Source organism: Melitaea cinxia, chromosome 17 (assembly GCF_905220565.1).
Source record: "Melitaea cinxia chromosome 17, ilMelCinx1.1, whole genome shotgun sequence".
In the NCBI taxonomy this organism is placed as follows: Eukaryota; Metazoa; Arthropoda; class Insecta; order Lepidoptera; family Nymphalidae; genus Melitaea; species Melitaea cinxia.
The window spans coordinates 2,775,306-2,795,575 of NC_059410.1; the positions used below are offsets into that span (position 1 = coordinate 2,775,306).

At 41.9% G+C, this 20,270-nt stretch overlaps 1 protein-coding gene across 1 annotated transcript in view; it reads right to left on the minus strand.

Moving 5' to 3' along the window:
• Positions 1–20,270, minus strand: part of LOC123661798 (phospholipid-transporting ATPase ABCA3-like) — a 62,186-nt gene that overhangs the window by 14,684 nt on the left and 27,232 nt on the right. Inside the window, exons 22-27 of the mRNA XM_045596738.1 lie at positions 19,669–20,049; positions 11,220–11,466; positions 9,541–9,663; positions 7,211–7,319; positions 2,333–2,456; positions 196–340 (exon numbers count right to left, since the gene is read on the minus strand). Of these exons, the coding sequence (XP_045452694.1) occupies positions 196–340; positions 2,333–2,456; positions 7,211–7,319; positions 9,541–9,663; positions 11,220–11,466; positions 19,669–20,049 (1,129 nt within the window). The remainder of the gene's footprint in view (positions 1–195; positions 341–2,332; positions 2,457–7,210; positions 7,320–9,540; positions 9,664–11,219; positions 11,467–19,668; positions 20,050–20,270) is intronic.

Consider the following 20,270-nt stretch of genomic DNA (forward strand, 5'->3'; position numbering starts at 1 on the left):
GAAAAAAAAAATTGGGCTAATGTAAGTTTGAGCTTAAGTTAGGTTAACGTTGACTAATCACGAGAATAGTATACATTTTTTATATAATGAAATCGCCCTCTGGATATAAAGGTAATACTTATTACTTTTACAATAAAATAGCCCTCTTGAGGCTCAATTGTGGATGTTCACTTTGAATAATGGTACAATACTCACGCAGCGCTATAGCTTTCTCGACGTAAGTTCTTTCGGCGCGAACCATCTCATCCGGGTCGACGTGTGACGTGGGGCGGTACCTCATGTTCAGAGCGCGGTCGAACAGCATGTTGAACACACCGTACTGGGTTAGAATCACTATGGCCTGGAATATGTACGCGAATGATATACAAGGTCGTCTTTAATGTTACAAATTATCGAATTTGTCTTACATTGTATTGTTATAACAGATAAAAAAAAAATACAGCTGAATTGAGGAGATTCTCTTTTTTTTTAAATCGGTTAGCAAAATGAAAATTTTTATTTGATTATCTCTCTCGAGTCAGTACCTCATAAACGAGGATAGTGGTAAATATCAGGGTTGCATCTGGTGCGGATGATCTACCTCCTCTGGTTCCTGTCCAGCGCGTCTTTTACGGCAGAGTAGAAATTGGGAGTAGTCTTTTATTTGATCGGTCCAACTTGCTGGTTAATGGCCGCGTGATTTTTTGCCCTCAGTGTTCCCTACGACAATCAGCTATTCCATGTTTTCACTATTAGTGCGTTTTGCAGTCCATGGAATTCCTAGCATCCGCCAGCACCACATCTCTACCCCATACAGTAAGATGGGGAATAACAAGGCTCGTATCAATCTGGTCTTACTTTTGCTACCAATTCCTCTCTTCTTCCGGGTGTTGTTTAAACGGGTCATTACACCTTTGGCCATCCCGCTTCGCCTTTCGCCTTCTAATCTCGGAGACACAGATGTCGTAATCGCAGTTTTGGGAGCCTAGGTACATGTAGTGGTTGACGATATTAATGCCAGGTATGTTGAAGGTGACATTTAAAGGCTCGCTGGCTCGCTCCACTATCATAACTTTGGTTTTCGAGCTGTTCACTGCGAATCCAATATTGTTGTTTTCTAACTCAAGTCTCCGGAAAAGCTCTCTCATATCTTCCATGGATATTGCTAGAAGGACGGTCTCGGCGGCATATCGGTGATTAGATAATCTCTTTACATACAACAATTACATATACAATTACATAGGGAAACCTTTTTCCAAGTTCACGATGGTTTTCCGAATAGTGTACTCTCCATATATGTTAAAGATAGGAGGGGACAAAATCCCTGTCTCACGTCTGTTTTTATACGGAACATATCTAAGCATCAGTACCTATCCTGATGTAAGAACAGTTTTCAACATACAGACTCTGGACTAAAGCAACGAGGTGTTCAGGAATACCAATTTTGACAGTTTTCACAGTTTGTTCTATTGTGCGCTGTCAAAAGCTTTTGTGTAGCCGACACAAGATAATACAATACACATAACTACAGGGCTGTTGCTTTCCTCTTGTTTTTTTTTCTTGTGATGTAGCGGACGTTAATTATTTGTTCCAGCGTTCCTTCGGCCTTCACAAAACCTGTATGCTCTACGGGTATTTGTCGGCTTAAAAAGTATTATTTATTTTTACATTGCCTTTGAATGCGTGATAATCTTTGCGTCAGTTGCATAATATTATCTAGCAGCCAAATAAAGTTCATAAATTGTATATATATATATATATTTTTACGCATACAATTTACGAGAGCCGGTAGAACAGCTTCAGAATCGCTAATCAACTTAAGGCGAGGCGTCACAGTAGTATATTTTTAACCGAGTTCAAAAAAAGGAGGAGGTTACTCATTTCGACCGTATATATATATATATATATATATATATATATATATATATATATATATATGTTCGGGGATAACTCCGTCGTTTAAGAACCGATTTTGATAATTATTTTTTTGTTGGAAATGAGTTATCCCTAGTTTGGTACCATGATAAGGAAACCAGGATCTGATGATGGGATCCCAGAGAAATCGAGGGAAACTCTCAAAAATCCGCATAACTTTTTACTGGGTGTACCGATTTTAATGATTTTTAATTTAATAGAAAGACGATGTTTATCATGTGGTCACATTTTTAAATTTCATCGAGATCTGATTACAACTTTTGGAGTAATCTTTGATAATGCGTATTTACTTGACTATTTTTTCGTCTACCTACGTAGTATTACTTGTCGATATAATTGAAGGCGGTTTTTCTTCGTTTACCCGCAAACACAATTATCAGTTTTAATATTATACGTTTATTCATTTCAAAACACTTACCATGTAGATTACAAACTGTACGAACAGCACAATCATGAGTCCACCGGGAGTCTTATCGCTTATACTGAAGTAGTTCAATGGTTCTGTGAGATTTGCTGAAAGTGCAACTGAAAAGGAAATAATACTTTATTTTTAAAACTGTGTTTACGTGTTCATTGGAGGGTTCATGCAGAATAACTCGAGCAGAATAGCTTGTATATTATAGCTGAAAAATAACTTAAAACTTAAGCTTAAAAAGGGCGGTAAATGTTCTATTACACCTACATAACCCTTATTTTTGAAAGACCGCGTATAGTAGTTAAACATCTTAGCGTTTATGCTAAGAATAACAATAGTTAAACTCCTATATTGCAAAGGATCCTCATAGTCGCCGAAGTCCTTGTGCTCGTCTATAAGCTATACTATATAAATACAAATATACAGATACAATACCAGCGTTGAACCTAGCGACGTGTGCGCAGCGGACGGCTCCGGCCGTGAGCGTGTGCGGCGCCAGCGAGTAGCTCAGCGCCGACAGCACATAGTCGCCGAAGTCCTTGTGCTCGTCTATAAGCTATACTATATAAATACAAATATACAGATACAATACCAGCGTTGAACCTAGCGACGTGTGCGCAGCGGACGGCTCCGGCCGTGAGCGTGTGCGGCGCCAGCGAGTAGCTCAGCGCCGACAGCACATAGTCGCCGAAGTCCTTGTGCTCGTCTATAAGCTATACTATATAAATACAAATATACAGATACAATACCAGCGTTGAACCTAGCGACGTGTGCGCAGCGGACGGCTCCGGCCGTGAGCGTGTGCGGCGCCAGCGAGTAGCTCAGCGCCGACAGCACATAGTCGCCGAAGTCCTTGTGCTCGTCTATAAGCTATACTATATAAATACAAATATACAGATACAATACCAGCGTTGAACCTAGCGACGTGTGCGCAGCGGACGGCTCCGGCCGTGAGCGTGTGCGGCGCCAGCGAGTAGCTCAGCGCCGACAGCACATAGTCGCCGAAGTCCTTGTGCTCGTCTATAAGCTATACTATATAAATACAAATATACAGATACAATACCAGCGTTGAACCTAGCGACGTGTGCGCAGCGGACGGCTCCGGCCGTGAGCGTGTGCGGCGCCAGCGAGTAGCTCAGCGCCGACAGCACATAGTCGCCGAAGTCCTTGTGCTCGTCTATAAGCTATACTATATAAATACAAATATACAGATACAATACCAGCGTTGAACCTAGCGACGTGTGCGCAGCGGACGGCTCCGGCCGTGAGCGTGTGCGGCGCCAGCGAGTAGCTCAGCGCCGACAGCACATAGTCGCCGAAGTCCTTGTGCTCGTCTATAAGCTATACTATATAAATACAAATATACAGATACAATACCAGCGTTGAACCTAGCGACGTGTGCGCAGCGGACGGCTCCGGCCGTGAGCGTGTGCGGCGCCAGCGAGTAGCTCAGCGCCGACAGCACATAGTCGCCGAAGTCCTTGTGCTCGTCTATAAGCTATACTATATAAATACAAATATACAGATACAATACCAGCGTTGAACCTAGCGACGTGTGCGCAGCGGACGGCTCCGGCCGTGAGCGTGTGCGGCGCCAGCGAGTAGCTCAGCGCCGACAGCACATAGTCGCCGAAGTCCTTGTGCTCGTCTATAAGCTATACTATATAAATACAAATATACAGATACAATACCAGCGTTGAACCTAGCGACGTGTGCGCAGCGGACGGCTCCGGCCGTGAGCGTGTGCGGCGCCAGCGAGTAGCTCAGCGCCGACAGCACATAGTCGCCGAAGTCCTTGTGCTCGTCTATAAGCTATACTATATAAATACAAATATACAGATACAATACCAGCGTTGAACCTAGCGACGTGTGCGCAGCGGACGGCTCCGGCCGTGAGCGTGTGCGGCGCCAGCGAGTAGCTCAGCGCCGACAGCACATAGTCGCCGAAGTCCTTGTGCTCGTCTATAAGCTATACTATATAAATACAAATATACAGATACAATACCAGCGTTGAACCTAGCGACGTGTGCGCAGCGGACGGCTCCGGCCGTGAGCGTGTGCGGCGCCAGCGAGTAGCTCAGCGCCGACAGCACATAGTCGCCGAAGTCCTTGTGCTCGTCTATAAGCTATACTATATAAATACAAATATACAGATACAATACCAGCGTTGAACCTAGCGACGTGTGCGCAGCGGACGGCTCCGGCCGTGAGCGTGTGCGGCGCCAGCGAGTAGCTCAGCGCCGACAGCACATAGTCGCCGAAGTCCTTGTGCTCGTCTATAAGCTATACTATATAAATACAAATATACAGATACAATACCAGCGTTGAACCTAGCGACGTGTGCGCAGCGGACGGCTCCGGCCGTGAGCGTGTGCGGCGCCAGCGAGTAGCTCAGCGCCGACAGCACATAGTCGCCGAAGTCCTTGTGCTCGTCTATAAGCTATACTATATAAATACAAATATACAGATACAATACCAGCGTTGAACCTAGCGACGTGTGCGCAGCGGACGGCTCCGGCCGTGAGCGTGTGCGGCGCCAGCGAGTAGCTCAGCGCCGACAGCACATAGTCGCCGAAGTCCTTGTGCTCGTCTATAAGCTATACTATATAAATACAAATATACAGATACAATACCAGCGTTGAACCTAGCGACGTGTGCGCAGCGGACGGCTCCGGCCGTGAGCGTGTGCGGCGCCAGCGAGTAGCTCAGCGCCGACAGCACATAGTCGCCGAAGTCCTTGTGCTCGTCTATAAGCTATACTATATAAATACAAATATACAGATACAATACCAGCGTTGAACCTAGCGACGTGTGCGCAGCGGACGGCTCCGGCCGTGAGCGTGTGCGGCGCCAGCGAGTAGCTCAGCGCCGACAGCACATAGTCGCCGAAGTCCTTGTGCTCGTCTATAAGCTATACTATATAAATACAAATATACAGATACAATACCAGCGTTGAACCTAGCGACGTGTGCGCAGCGGACGGCTCCGGCCGTGAGCGTGTGCGGCGCCAGCGAGTAGCTCAGCGCCGACAGCACATAGTCGCCGAAGTCCTTGTGCTCGTCTATAAGCTATACTATATAAATACAAATATACAGATACAATACCAGCGTTGAACCTAGCGACGTGTGCGCAGCGGACGGCTCCGGCCGTGAGCGTGTGCGGCGCCAGCGAGTAGCTCAGCGCCGACAGCACATAGTCGCCGAAGTCCTTGTGCTCGTCTATAAGCTATACTATATAAATACAAATATACAGATACAATACCAGCGTTGAACCTAGCGACGTGTGCGCAGCGGACGGCTCCGGCCGTGAGCGTGTGCGGCGCCAGCGAGTAGCTCAGCGCCGACAGCACATAGTCGCCGAAGTCCTTGTGCTCGTCTATAAGCTATACTATATAAATACAAATATACAGATACAATACCAGCGTTGAACCTAGCGACGTGTGCGCAGCGGACGGCTCCGGCCGTGAGCGTGTGCGGCGCCAGCGAGTAGCTCAGCGCCGACAGCACATAGTCGCCGAAGTCCTTGTGCTCGTCTATAAGCTATACTATATAAATACAAATATACAGATACAATACCAGCGTTGAACCTAGCGACGTGTGCGCAGCGGACGGCTCCGGCCGTGAGCGTGTGCGGCGCCAGCGAGTAGCTCAGCGCCGACAGCACATAGTCGCCGAAGTCCTTGTGCTCGTCTATAAGCTATACTATATAAATACAAATATACAGATACAATACCAGCGTTGAACCTAGCGACGTGTGCGCAGCGGACGGCTCCGGCCGTGAGCGTGTGCGGCGCCAGCGAGTAGCTCAGCGCCGACAGCACATAGTCGCCGAAGTCCTTGTGCTCGTCTATAAGCTATACTATATAAATACAAATATACAGATACAATACCAGCGTTGAACCTAGCGACGTGTGCGCAGCGGACGGCTCCGGCCGTGAGCGTGTGCGGCGCCAGCGAGTAGCTCAGCGCCGACAGCACATAGTCGCCGAAGTCCTTGTGCTCGTCTATAAGCTATACTATATAAATACAAATATACAGATACAATACCAGCGTTGAACCTAGCGACGTGTGCGCAGCGGACGGCTCCGGCCGTGAGCGTGTGCGGCGCCAGCGAGTAGCTCAGCGCCGACAGCACATAGTCGCCGAAGTCCTTGTGCTCGTCTATAAGCTATACTATATAAATACAAATATACAGATACAATACCAGCGTTGAACCTAGCGACGTGTGCGCAGCGGACGGCTCCGGCCGTGAGCGTGTGCGGCGCCAGCGAGTAGCTCAGCGCCGACAGCACATAGTCGCCGAAGTCCTTGTGCTCGTCTATAAGCTATACTATATAAATACAAATATACAGATACAATACCAGCGTTGAACCTAGCGACGTGTGCGCAGCGGACGGCTCCGGCCGTGAGCGTGTGCGGCGCCAGCGAGTAGCTCAGCGCCGACAGCACATAGTCGCCGAAGTCCTTGTGCTCGTCTATAAGCTATACTATATAAATACAAATATACAGATACAATACCAGCGTTGAACCTAGCGACGTGTGCGCAGCGGACGGCTCCGGCCGTGAGCGTGTGCGGCGCCAGCGAGTAGCTCAGCGCCGACAGCACATAGTCGCCGAAGTCCTTGTGCTCGTCTATAAGCTATACTATATAAATACAAATATACAGATACAATACCAGCGTTGAACCTAGCGACGTGTGCGCAGCGGACGGCTCCGGCCGTGAGCGTGTGCGGCGCCAGCGAGTAGCTCAGCGCCGACAGCACATAGTCGCCGAAGTCCTTGTGCTCGTCTATAAGCTATACTATATAAATACAAATATACAGATACAATACCAGCGTTGAACCTAGCGACGTGTGCGCAGCGGACGGCTCCGGCCGTGAGCGTGTGCGGCGCCAGCGAGTAGCTCAGCGCCGACAGCACATAGTCGCCGAAGTCCTTGTGCTCGTCTTCGAAGGCGTCCGACACCGACTTTATAGTGGGTGTGAACAGACCTGAAAGAAACACAAGTTAAGTACTATTTGAAGTGGGATAAGGAAATATGCGAGTGTCGGATTTAGATCGAGTAGTTTGGTCTGAGAAACGATTAGAAAGATTTTAAAATGAATTTTAAGCGAACTTGTAATCAAGTTATTGAGTTGTGTTTGAGGTGCGGAACTTGCATGAAACTATAAATCAACACGAAATATACTAACATAAATAAACATAGTATGTATGAACATACATACATACATATAATCACGCCTCTTTCCCGTAGGGGTAGGCAGAGACCACTTCTTTTTACTTGCTAAGATCCTTACATACTTCTTCTTTCTTTCGCTTCGTCCACTTTCATTATTCCCTTCATACATGCTCTTCGGTTTAGGGTACTCTTGACCTGGCCCTTTTAAAGACGTCCCTTATTTGGTCTCGGGACGTCCGCCTAGGTCTACCCCTTCCAACCCTTCCATTCACACTCGCATTATACACTTTTTTGTCAATCGTTCTTCACTCATTCTCTCGACGTGACCAAACCATCTGAGCATACCTTTCTCAATTTTTGTCACTACACCTTCTTTCAGACCACAACGTTTCCTTATCTCACTATTTCTTATCCTGTCACTCAGTTTAACTTCTATGATACTTCTTAACACTCTCATCTTAACTGCATTTATTCTGCTTTCGTGTTTTTTCTGCCATACCCAACTTTCACTTCCGTTCATGAGTGTCGGAACCAATACCCCTTCATGCCAAACGAGTCTTGCCACGGTGACGCTTCACATCCCTGTCTAACACCTTTTTCGATATTAAACCATTCAGTGTATACCCCGTTTATTCTCACACAAGCACTAGAATCCCCATAAAGAGTAAGAGAGTTCTTGCTTTCTTTATTTCGTCATCCGTTGCCTTTTGAACTTTTTGGTTAGCTTTTGTTGCTAACTAATCACACCACGCTTTCTTCTTTTTTTGCATAGCCTTTTGTACGTCTTTATCCATCCACACATTATAGTTCTTTCGTTCTTTTAGCTACCCCGCATACCTCAATAGCAACATTCACCACCCCATTTTTAAATGTATCTTACAAATCTTCAATCACACCTATCTCTTCTATGCTTTTAAAACTTTCTTTCAGTTTCTCTACATCCTTTTCTTGTAGTTTTTCCACTTTCACTCTGTCCAAAACACTCGCAGGCTCGGCCCTTCGGTGTCGCCATCATTTAAAGAGGTCACGCATTCGGGCTATGACCAGGAAGTGGTCTGTATCGAGGAGGCCTACACCGTGGTATGCCCGAGTGTCTTTCTTCCTCACTCACTCAGTGTCACTTTCTTCCTCCTTGGTAAGTTAGTGTGGGAAATAGGAAATGTAGGATATTACCGCCCAGAGGGTAAGTGATAGGACAGTAATAGCTAGGGAAGCCGGGGTCGCATACCCGTATTCTATACCACAACTACCGGACAGGTAATTGGGATGAGTATATGGATAACTTCGTCGGTTATAAACCGATTTTGATAATTCTTTTTTTGTTAGAAAGTGGTACCATGTAGGTACCATGATAAGGACTCAAGGATCTGATGATGGAATCCTAGAGAAATCGAGGGGAACCCTCAAAAATCGTCGTGACGACTAGTGCGTTTGTTAATTTTTTTTCGTTAACTTACGTTGTATTATTTGTCTATGCAATTGAAGTCGGTTTTTTTTCGTTTGCGAGCAAACACAATTATTTAATGTCACTTCTAGTTTAAATACCCTCATTTAAAAGGTTACAAAAATTTATCTAAACAGGCGTCCGGCTTCTATATACCTCTTACCGTCTTTTTAAAGAGAAAAAATTTCTAACACTTGGTTAGTTTTTCTTTGCCATAAGATACACATATATATACATAAATATATATTTCAATCAAGTAGAATATCAAGAATTATGAATATTTTATGCAGAATAACTAAGTAGAGTAGCTTTTATATTATAGTTGAACTTAAGCAACGCTGGTCTTTATTCTTATTTTTGAATGGCGGTATAGGTTAGCCGAGCACCAACATATTTTGTATATATTATATTTGTAACACAACGAACCATTTTATCGGAAATTGTGATATTTTTATCAATATTTTGATTCGCTTATGGCATTGTTTATTTTAATTGATTGTATAAACACAAGTCGGACCATTTTTCTATTATATGATTCAAAAACATGTTAACAACATTATTATGTTCCCATAATAAAAAAATAAAGTACCGAATATGAACACCATAGCGACGAGTAGGATGCTAGAACCGCGTTCCCCTAAGTTGAAACTGACGATGTAGACCAGCGCTAGGAACGCAAGTATTCCTAGCATCAGTGTCATGGCCATAGCACCTGAAATATAATAGAAATTGCTAATAAATTATTTATTTATTTATTCAGAAAACCAACAGCTTCTTATATACTATTCATATCATAAAGCATATTACAAAAAATCAAGCCAATAACAGGTTTCCCTAAAGTTAACAAATTGTGGAGATATCGTTGACAAAAAAGAAAACAACAGTCACAATCAGTACATTCTGATACACAAAAAATGCTTATAAGAGATGCAGTTAACTTACACTTAACAATATACATATATAAATACATAGTAAAAGAGGCATATATAAAGAGAGCTACACATCATACATATACGGATACATAATATATACTTATAGTTTATACATTGTTACGGTGACTCAGATAGTATTTTTATTATATTGGTTTTAAATATCCTTTTAGACTTTGTGAAGATGTCGACGTTTATTATTTAATTATGATATATCTTGTCGTCATTTTCACTTTGAACCTAACGTACTTAGGTGATATACGTCGTCTCTAACCACTAGATTCTACGGAACTTAGACGTTGTCTAACTTTTCGGCGGCGTTACATAAGTCACGGTCGCGAGTAACTAAAAACTTATATCATGTCCCTACACTGCACGTTGCACAGAAAAATAAAGTGTACAACCTGTTCATATGCTTAGCATTATTTGATTACGAAAAATAGAGACAAGATTCCATTTGTGCTTACCGTATATCAAATTACAGTACAAGAGGAACTGCAGCGAGAAGTATGACAGACATGTAATCTCCTTGAAGTTACTTATCGCTACGATAGAAAACGTCTTTGTCTGCACTTGGCAATAAATCAACTGCGGGTACATCATCATCATTATTGACAGTACCATCATCATAGTGACTCTAGAGGACCTTGACGTAATGTTATCATACAAAACCACATCGAATAGTCCAACTTCAAGAAAGACGTAAAAGTCCCTTTGGACGGCAAACTTTCAAAATTTTTTCGTTTAAAATTTCTTAATATCTGAAGACCAATCTTACAAAAGGCGTGTTGATATTGAGGATGGGTCCCATTGTTCATTCGGAACTGTTCTTGAATCTTAGAGTGAAAGTAGTAGTCTCACCAATGAAATTGGGAAGCGTGCATACTTCGAAAACTTTCCCTTATTATTTTGAGAACGTTCTAGAAACCTAGAGCAGTAGTGCTAGTTTCACCGGGGAAGTCGGGTCGGTCGATGGTGTGGTCCCGCTCGAAGGCGACGCAGATGACGATGATGGACAGCGCGAGTGCGTATATAAGCGCGAGAACGTTCTAGAAACCTAGAGCAGTAGTGCTAGTCTCACCGAGGAAGTCGGGTCGGTCGATGGTGTGGTCCCGCTCGAAGGCGACGCAGATGACGATGATGGACAGCGCGAGTGCGTATATAAGCGCGAGAACGTTCTAGAAACCTAGAGCAGTAGTGCTAGTCTCACCGAGGAAGTCGGGTCGGTCGATGGTGTGGTCCCGCTCGAAGGCGACGCAGATGACGATGATGGACAGCGCGAGTGCGTATATAAGCGCGAGAACGTTCTAGAAACCTAGAGCAGTAGTGCTAGTCTCACCGAGGAAGTCGGGTCGGTCGATGGTGTGGTCCCGCTCGAAGGCCACGCAGATGACGACGGCGGGCAGCACGAGCACGAGCGCGTATATAAGCGCGTGCGTCAGTAGTGTCGCGGCCCAGTGCAGCGCGGGCGCGCAGCCCGACAGCACGTGCGTGTGGCGCGTGCCGCTCGCGCGCTCCTTGCACGGCAGCGACACCGCGTTTACGACAGTTGTTAGAATCACTGTGAGCAGAAAAATTTGGTAAACCTAAATACACACAAAACTTTAATCAGTGACAGACCTATGTTTTTTCACTGATTGTACAACACATCCAAAAAACCACACCTTTACTATACCTTTACAACTGTACTATACTTTTACTTAACCACACCTTTACAATATAAATACGCCGTTGCAAGGTGATATGGCTATTATTTAAGAAAAACAAAAGCAAAACAATTTTGTCTGGAGACCTAGGTATACGTTGCAGTCAAAACTCTTAACCAGTCAAAAGCGCTATTGACTAGCAAAATCAGTCAAAAGTACTTTTGACCGTTTGCTTTAGTTAATAATACTTTTGACTAAAATAACAGCTAACAGTACTTTTGCCCAATGGAGCTGGTTAAAAGTACTTTTGACTAAATGATTCCGTCAAAAGTTGTTTTGACTGGTTGTATCAGTCAAAACTCTTAAAAAGTTAAGGTGGTCGATAAAAATAACGACAAACGCACATATAAACTTTTATATTACTCATTATTAGTGGAGAACGTGCTGATATTAAAACAAAAATGAGTAACTACGAAAAGAAAGAAGACTTTTTGCAAAGAATTTTAGCGATGGAAGATATGAAAGATTCATTTCAATGTGATGTCAAAAGAAACATTTGAAAAGTTTGCAATGGATGTGGAAGACGCGAAATTTAATGAAAAGAAAACACCATTACAGTACAGTAAACTACAACGCTTTAACATCATTGAAGTTTGTGGTATAAAAAAAAATACTTACAAAAACAGAACCTGTCAAATATTTTTTGCCGGCTGAGGAAATCTACGACATTATTGATGCTGCTCATATTTCTATAGGGCATGATGGTCGCAATAGACTCAAGAATGAAACGGCAAAAAAGTACGCTTTTGTTACAAAAGAAATGATTAATATATATAACATTATATACAGTCGTCCAGTCGTCTCTTGGCATTGTCGCTAAACACACGCTTGTTCGTTTGAATAGTTATTTTAGTGTTTCTCAAACTTTTCACGATGTTTTCCTGCTCGAGTTGCGGTCTTCAACACTCTGACGGTCCAGTGTGTAGTTTGTGTAAAAATCGGTACGACTTCGGTTGTGCTGGAGTTACTGAGGCCGGGTTTCGGAAGCTTGGTGACAGAAGGAATAACTGGCGCTGTCCGAAGTGCAAGGCGGGCCCATCACTTTCATCGACTCCTAACTCACCAGCGGTTAGTCAGATGGACAATATACTTGAACAACTGAACTATATTAATCTGCAGTTGGCTCCATTGGCATCCCTGATGGAAGACATCAAATCCATCAAATCTGATGTCAACAGTCTGAAGTCATCGCTAGAAATGGCACACGAGTCAATAAATCAATTTTCGAGCACTATAAAGTCCTTGGAATCGAGGGTAGCTAAAGCTGAGGAGATGGTGAATGATGTGCCGAGGCTGCGGGAGGAATTAATCAAGTTAAACCAGGAACTTGACGTTAGGGATCAGTGGGCTAGATCCAATAATGTTGAAATCAGGGGAATACCACAAAAAAATAATGAAGATCTCTATGATTTAACTCAGAAAATTGGTAATAAGTGTAATTTTCCTATAAAAAAAGAAGACATCAATTATATTGCCAGAGTGCCCACTCGTGTACTGAATGTTGAGAAACCAATAATTGTTTCTTTTAACAACCGATATATTAAAGAAAATTTTGTTTCGTCTTCGCGCAAGACTCGGCTGTCGGTGTCGGACTTGGGCTTTGCATCTACTGGATATTGTTACGTGAATGACCACCTAACCCAACGGAACAAGGTTTTGCTGAGTAAAGCCAAATCTCTGGCAAAGAATAACAACTTCAAATACATATGGGTTAAGCACTCAAAAATTATGGCTAGGAAGTCTGATACTTCTCCAATATTTTTTATAAGGTGCGAGAAGGATCTTGTCAGAATAATTTGAATATCACTTCGACATCTTCTTTATTATACTTAAATCTTTTATTTTTATATGAAGCATTGTTACAAGGTTTGAGAGCCGTCACCGTTTATTTGTTATCGTTTAATATTATTTATAAATACAATTGTGTTGCAGAGTTCAAGCTAATATCATACGTGAGTATGCAGCCTTTGACGCAAAGTTCACCTGTATGGGTACGTTTATACATTATCGTAGTGCCCATTTTAGTTTGCGCGCTACTTAACTTAAGTTTAATTTCGCCTGTCAATGACCTCGACTACTCAAGACCCATTATTAACTATTTCAAATCTACCCTACTGTTTAATGGTGTTATTATTTGTTATTTTAATATAAAATTAGTTCGAATTAATACTAATATAATTCTAAATGCCTATCCCTCCAAGTACTATACGCGTAACGGTATATTATTATTACCATTATTACAAAATATTTATTATATACTTTTATATTTTACAGATGTGTATTCTTTGTTATTAAATGTGAGTACCCGTCCCTTCGGGGATTATCTGCCTGACAGTGTATTTATATTGTTATATATACATACTTATATATATGTAATAATGAAGTTATACTTCATTTTGTTATGTGGGAGAGTGAGTGATTGTTGCACTCCTACGTCAACTGGTCTTGTGGTTGTCTATAGTGACAATTGGTACCTCATATTATTATTATTTTACCCTTTTGATAATCCTATTATTTGCGGATTTGCTCAGATCGTTGATTCTATTTATATGTATTTATGTATGTGCGTGTATATGTATGTAAGTTTTTACACGTATATGTATGCGTATGTATGTATGCGTATGTATGTATGTGTGTGCATGTATGTGTATGTGTGTGTGGGTATATATGGATATATATGTGTGTATATGTGTATCATGATTACTGATGGCTTCGTACGACCTTAAAGTGTATTACCAAAATGCTCGGGGACTACACACCAAGACTCACGCGTTCAAACGGGGTGTGCTCCTGTCCTCTTACGATATTATCTCACTAACGGAAACCTGGCTTCCGGATGGTCTAGGTGATAATGAATTATTCGATGATAGGTATATTGTCTGGCGGCGTGATAGGAATTATCAATCAACACAGTTGAGGTATGGAGGTGGAGTATTGCTTGCTACTCACCGTCGGTTAACCGCAGTGGAACGCCCAGAATGGCACTCCTCTGCTGAAGACATCTGGGTTACAATCACAACGAAAAAAACTATACGGGGATCACACTCAATTAAAATTCACATCTGCACTCTATACTTATGTAAGGAAAATTTAGGTAATTCTTTCAATACACAATTGCAAAACTTCTCAGAGAAGCTGTCGCTCATTGTTAGTTCATGTCCGAACGACTTATTTCTAATTTTGGGTGACTTTAACTTAAGCAACATCAACTGGAATGGTGAGATTAACTGTTTGCAGCCTAATGGGATCGTTGGCGAATCGCAGGTATTATTTTTCGATACTCTAGCAGAGTGCAACCTTAATCAGTTTAACTTAAATAGAAATATTAAAAATAGAATACTTGATTATGTTTTGTGTAACGAATACGTGTGTGTATCGGCATGTGACGATCCTCTGGTACCAGAGGACCCTCACCATAAGTCGTTAGATCTAACTTTGACCTGTGCTCTGCATGACTCACTTGGAACTAATCGCAGACTTAAATATTTTTATGACAAAGCAGATTACGAGGCCATTTCTTCCTCACTAAATGAAGTGAACTGGGCGATGGACCTGAACAATAGCCCTTTGGACAATGCCGTTGATATATTTTACCACCACTGATACAATATTAGAGATAAACATGTCCCTCATAAAATAATAAGTTCTTCATCATTTCCACCGTGGTATAGCTGTTCACTTAAGAAACTACTGAAAGAAAAATATAAATATAATAAAAGATATCAAGTTTATGGTAATATGGCTGACCTCGACACTTTTCGACTTCTTCGAACTAGGGCTAAGCGTCTGGAACAGGAGTGCTACAATAATTACATAAAACGCACGGAAGATGCGATAGTTAGACAACCAAAAAAGTTTTGGTCGTTTGTAAAATCCAACAATAAGGGTTCTAACTCGCTTCCGTCTAAATTATACTATGAGGGACAGTCTGCGGATACTGGACAAGGTGTTTGTGATCTTTTTGCTTCATTTTTCCAATCCACTTTTCTTTCTCCATTGTCACATAGGAACAACTTAAATTATTCACCTTTAAACCCAAATAACGTCTCTGTTTGTATTAGTAATATATAAATCAGTATAGATTCAATTAAGAAATTATTAAAGGCATTGGACTTAACCAAGGGTTCAGGACCAGACCAGATTGTACCCATCTTTGCCGTCAAATGCGCTGAATCAATTTCCGTGCCTTTATCTATTATATTCAAGCGCTCAATCTCGGAGGGACTCGTACCTCGTATTTGGAAATCCGCATTTATTTCCCCGATACATAAAAGTGGTAGTAAAAATGATGTCAAGAATTACAGACCTATATCTAAATTATGCCTCTTCGCTAAAGTGTTTGAACGCATAGTGTATTCTCAAGTTTATCAATCATTATCATCATTCTTTATTCCAGAACAGCATGGATTTTTAGCGATGCGTTCTACTTCGTCTAATCTTTTATCTTGCACAGATTTTGTTACAACTGGCATGGATTCTGGGGGTCAAGTTGACGCAATTTTTACGGATTTTAGCAAAGCTTTTGATTGCATTGATCATCAAATATTGCTACAAAAACTTCTCTTTGCTGGAATTCATGGTAATTTATACCGATGGTTTACCTCCTATATCGAAAAGAGATCGCAAGCAGTAGTAGTGAACGGATTCTCATCAAACTGGAATAATGTCCCTTCTGGAGTTCCCCAGGGGTCATTGCTTGGGCCCTTGCTTTTTAATATTTTTATAAACGATGTAGCCTCCTGTTTCCAACACTCTAACTTCCTTCTGTACGCCGATGACATGAAAATATTTAAAAATATCGATTCACCAAGCGATTCTAAGCTATTACAGGAGGATTTGGAACGTTTCGAGCAATATTGCCTTCGTAATAACTTACAGCTAAACATTCAGAAATGTTACTGTATGACTTTCACTCGTAAATTTAAATTCCTGAAAACTCTATATAAATTTACAGATCAGGTGTTACACAGGGTAAATGAGATCCGTGATCTGGGTATTATGCATGATTCTAAATTAACATACGACAGGCATATAGATCTGATCTGTAAAAAGGCTAATAAAACTATGGGCTTTGTTTTTCGGTCAAGTTCCCAATTTAATAGTATAAAGGTAATTAAGGTCCTTTGTTGTTCCTTGGTGCGTAGTATTCTCGAGTATTGTTCACAGGTTTGGAATCCACGATATAATGTCTACATTGATAGGATTGAGTCCATACAGCGTAGATTTTTGAAATATCTACAGTACAGGCTGGAAATCAACGATTGCAATTATGAGGCAAGGTGCCGTAGACACCATTTACTACCCTTACGGGAACGGCGACAAATTGCCTACGTTGTCTTTCTAGCCAAAATTGCTCAAAACGTATAGATTCTCCACATTTACTCTCGAAGATTAATTTGAGGGTGCCTTATAAAACATCTAGGCAACCTTTATGTTTAGACATTCCGCAGTCCGCATCAAATTATAGACAAAACTCTTTTTTTATTCGTGGCGCTAAAAGTTTAAATAGTGTGGTGGCATCCACTCAGCTTGATCTCTTTACTTCTTCAACACTTCATTTCAAAACTACTTTGACGAACACTTGGTTTGACGGCTCTCGAACTGATCCGTAGGTGGCATTTATTATTTTAATACAACTGTATCAAGTGAACAAGCTTTTGTAATTTAATTGTGAAAACATGTAATTGGTGTATAGTTTTCATTTGGATATGTTTTTTTTGTAATGAAACACTGTTTGTTTTCCGAATAAATAAAAATAAAAAATAAAAAATAAATAAATAAAATATTTATCAAAGTCAAAGTTCCGTGGAAAGGGCTAATCAAGATGTTGAAAATATGCTAGCTTCTTGGATGGAAGACAATTAAACCACTAACTGGTCGAATGGACTTAAATTTGTTCAATTCATGAAGAACAGAGCATTTCACTCAGGGATAAAGCAGTCTCCGTATTAAGCAATGTTTGGAACGGAACCTAAAGTGGGGCGAACAACATCTAATCTACTATTTTTTTTTATGACAAATAGGCAGGCATTTGACCACAATCTCATCTGATGTTAAGTGACGATGCGGGCGAAGGTGGAGCATGCCTGCCTAATAACAGCCTATTCACTCTGGCCTTGAAGGCACCCAGATTGTATCGTTCGGGAAACACAGACGCGGGCAACGAGTTCCATTCCTTAGCTGTGCGCATCAGGAAAGTAGAGCCAAAGCGTTTTGTACGCGTAGGTGGCATATCGATGACATAAGGATGGAACGATCGACGGCGCCTAGTGTCCCGATGGCGGAAGGTTGTTGGGGGAATTAGATCGTGCAATTCCTTCGCACACTCACCGAAATATATTCTGTAGAACACCGACAGACGAGCTATCCTACGCCGATGATCGAGACTCTGCAACTTAGTGTCTGTCAGAGTAGGGTCACCTATGAGTCTCTTAGCTCGTTTTTCTACCGAGTCCAAAGTTGCCAGTTGGTATTTGGCGGATCCATCCCAAAGATGGCAGCAATACTCCATACAAGACTGAACTTGTGCTTGATATAGTTGAAGCAACTGTTCTGGAGTGAAGTAACGCCTGACCTTAGAGAGAATACCTAGTTTTTTTGCTGTAGTTTTTGGTTTGGACTCGATGTGTTGCCCAAAGTTCAGATTGGACGATAGCTCTACACCGAGGAGCTGTAGGGAGTCGGTAATTTCCACAGAAACATCCCGGAAAGTCGGAGCCAGGTGTAAAGGGCTCCGTTTAGAGGAGAACACACACGCCTGTGTTTTTGTAGCGTTGAACGTGACCAGATTGGCATCGCCCCATTCGGAGACTGCCTGGAGGGCGACGTTCAAGCGGCTGACCATATCCTCTCGACAAGACTGGATAACATCCTTACTAGCCCTTGCACTCGAAAAGTATCTATCCGTCACTGCGCTGTCGTCAGCATACCCAAAGGTACCGGTGACGAGCAGATCGTTAATATGCAGCAGGAATAGGGTAGCGGACAAGACTGATCCCTGAGGAACACCGGCGTCGATAGCCTTTTGGTCCGACGAGTACCCGTCAAGGACAACTACTAACACGAAGAAGACTTGAAAGTTGCAATCCCAGAAATGAATCAAAACTTCGATGATAATGAAGAGAACCAAGACAAAGAAGAAAAAATTGAAACAAAAAAAAAACAGGTAAAGAACAAGAAGAAATCAAAGAACAAAGAGAAAACAAAGAACAAGAAGAAGTATTTGAACCCAACAGAAACGAATCAATGATATAGGAGAACATAGAAGAAAAAAAGCTCATTTGAATTTAGTAAAACAAGCAAAGAGAACGAAAACAGGAAGCGATCAATCTCATCCACCACTAAAAGTTGAAGACAATGTGACCATACCAATCCCAGATATAGACAAAGGAAAGGCAGACCTTCGTGATTTAATTGGAGTTGATTGATTTCACTCACATTTAATAAATATCTTTTTTATTCACATCTAACGCGTTAATAATGCTTTTGACTGACGCTTTTTTGCAGTTAAAACTACTTTTGACGGAGAGCGTTAGTTAAAAGTATTTTTAACCGCAAATTTGCAGTCAATAGTACTAATAACCAATAATTTTCAGTCAAAACCACTTTTGACCAACTTGTCCAGTCAAAAGTACTTTTGACTGATTTCGCTAGTCAATAGTACTTTTGACTGGTTAAGAGTTGTGACTGCAACATATATATATATATATAGATTCTGTAGAATCAAACGTCACCGTGATTCAGCGGCTGCGATCAGCCGTATCGTGCGATCGTACGCTACTCGCGCCGTTGTATACATATATTTGTTATTATAATATTCTAGCGCGATTCAGCAATGACTCGCAGTAAATAAATATAAATAAATTTTCTAAACATGAGTTTTCATCACTTTATTTTTATATATTTGTTTTGGTAGAATCGTCATGTAATGTGGTAAACGAATAGTGAACTATTGTTGCTTCCAAGGAGTGTTTACACTATTACTATTTATATCAAAACAATCCATATTCTTGTGAATATACATAATATCGTTATAAATATGTTCATCATCATCATCATGAGGCATTACAGCCGCGGGTGGGCCTTAGCCTGGTCCAGCAAAGCTCTCCAGTCCGATCTTTTAGAGGCTTTCTCTCTCCAACTTGTTGCTCCCAAGATCTTGATATCTTGCTCGACGCCGTCCAACCATCTGAGCTTGGGCCTGCCTCGACTTCTGCGGCCCTCCGGTCGGCCTTCTAAAAAGCGCTTGGGTACTCTGGCGTTGTCCATTCGTAACACGTGCCCTGCCCAACGCAGGCGTCCGATCTTTATGGTCTTAATTACATTTGGCTCATCGTACATTTGGTATAGCTCGTGGTTATAACGCGTTCGCCGTCCCTCATTTTTCATCACAGCACCGAAAATGCGTCTTAGTATTTTCCGTTCAAATACCAACAAGGAATTTTCGTCTTTTTTGCTCAGCACCTAACTTTCGGAACCATAGGTGAGTATGGGCTTTAGTAAGGTTTTGTACAAGAGAAGTTTTATGCTTCTTGAAAGAAGTTTCGAACGTAAGTATCTTAGTGGTCCGAAGTAGCACTTGTTAGCCGCCATTATTCTTCTACTTATTTCTGAATACACATCGTTGTTATCAGTTACTAAGGATCCCAGGTATACGAAATCATTGACGCTAGCGAAGGTGTTGT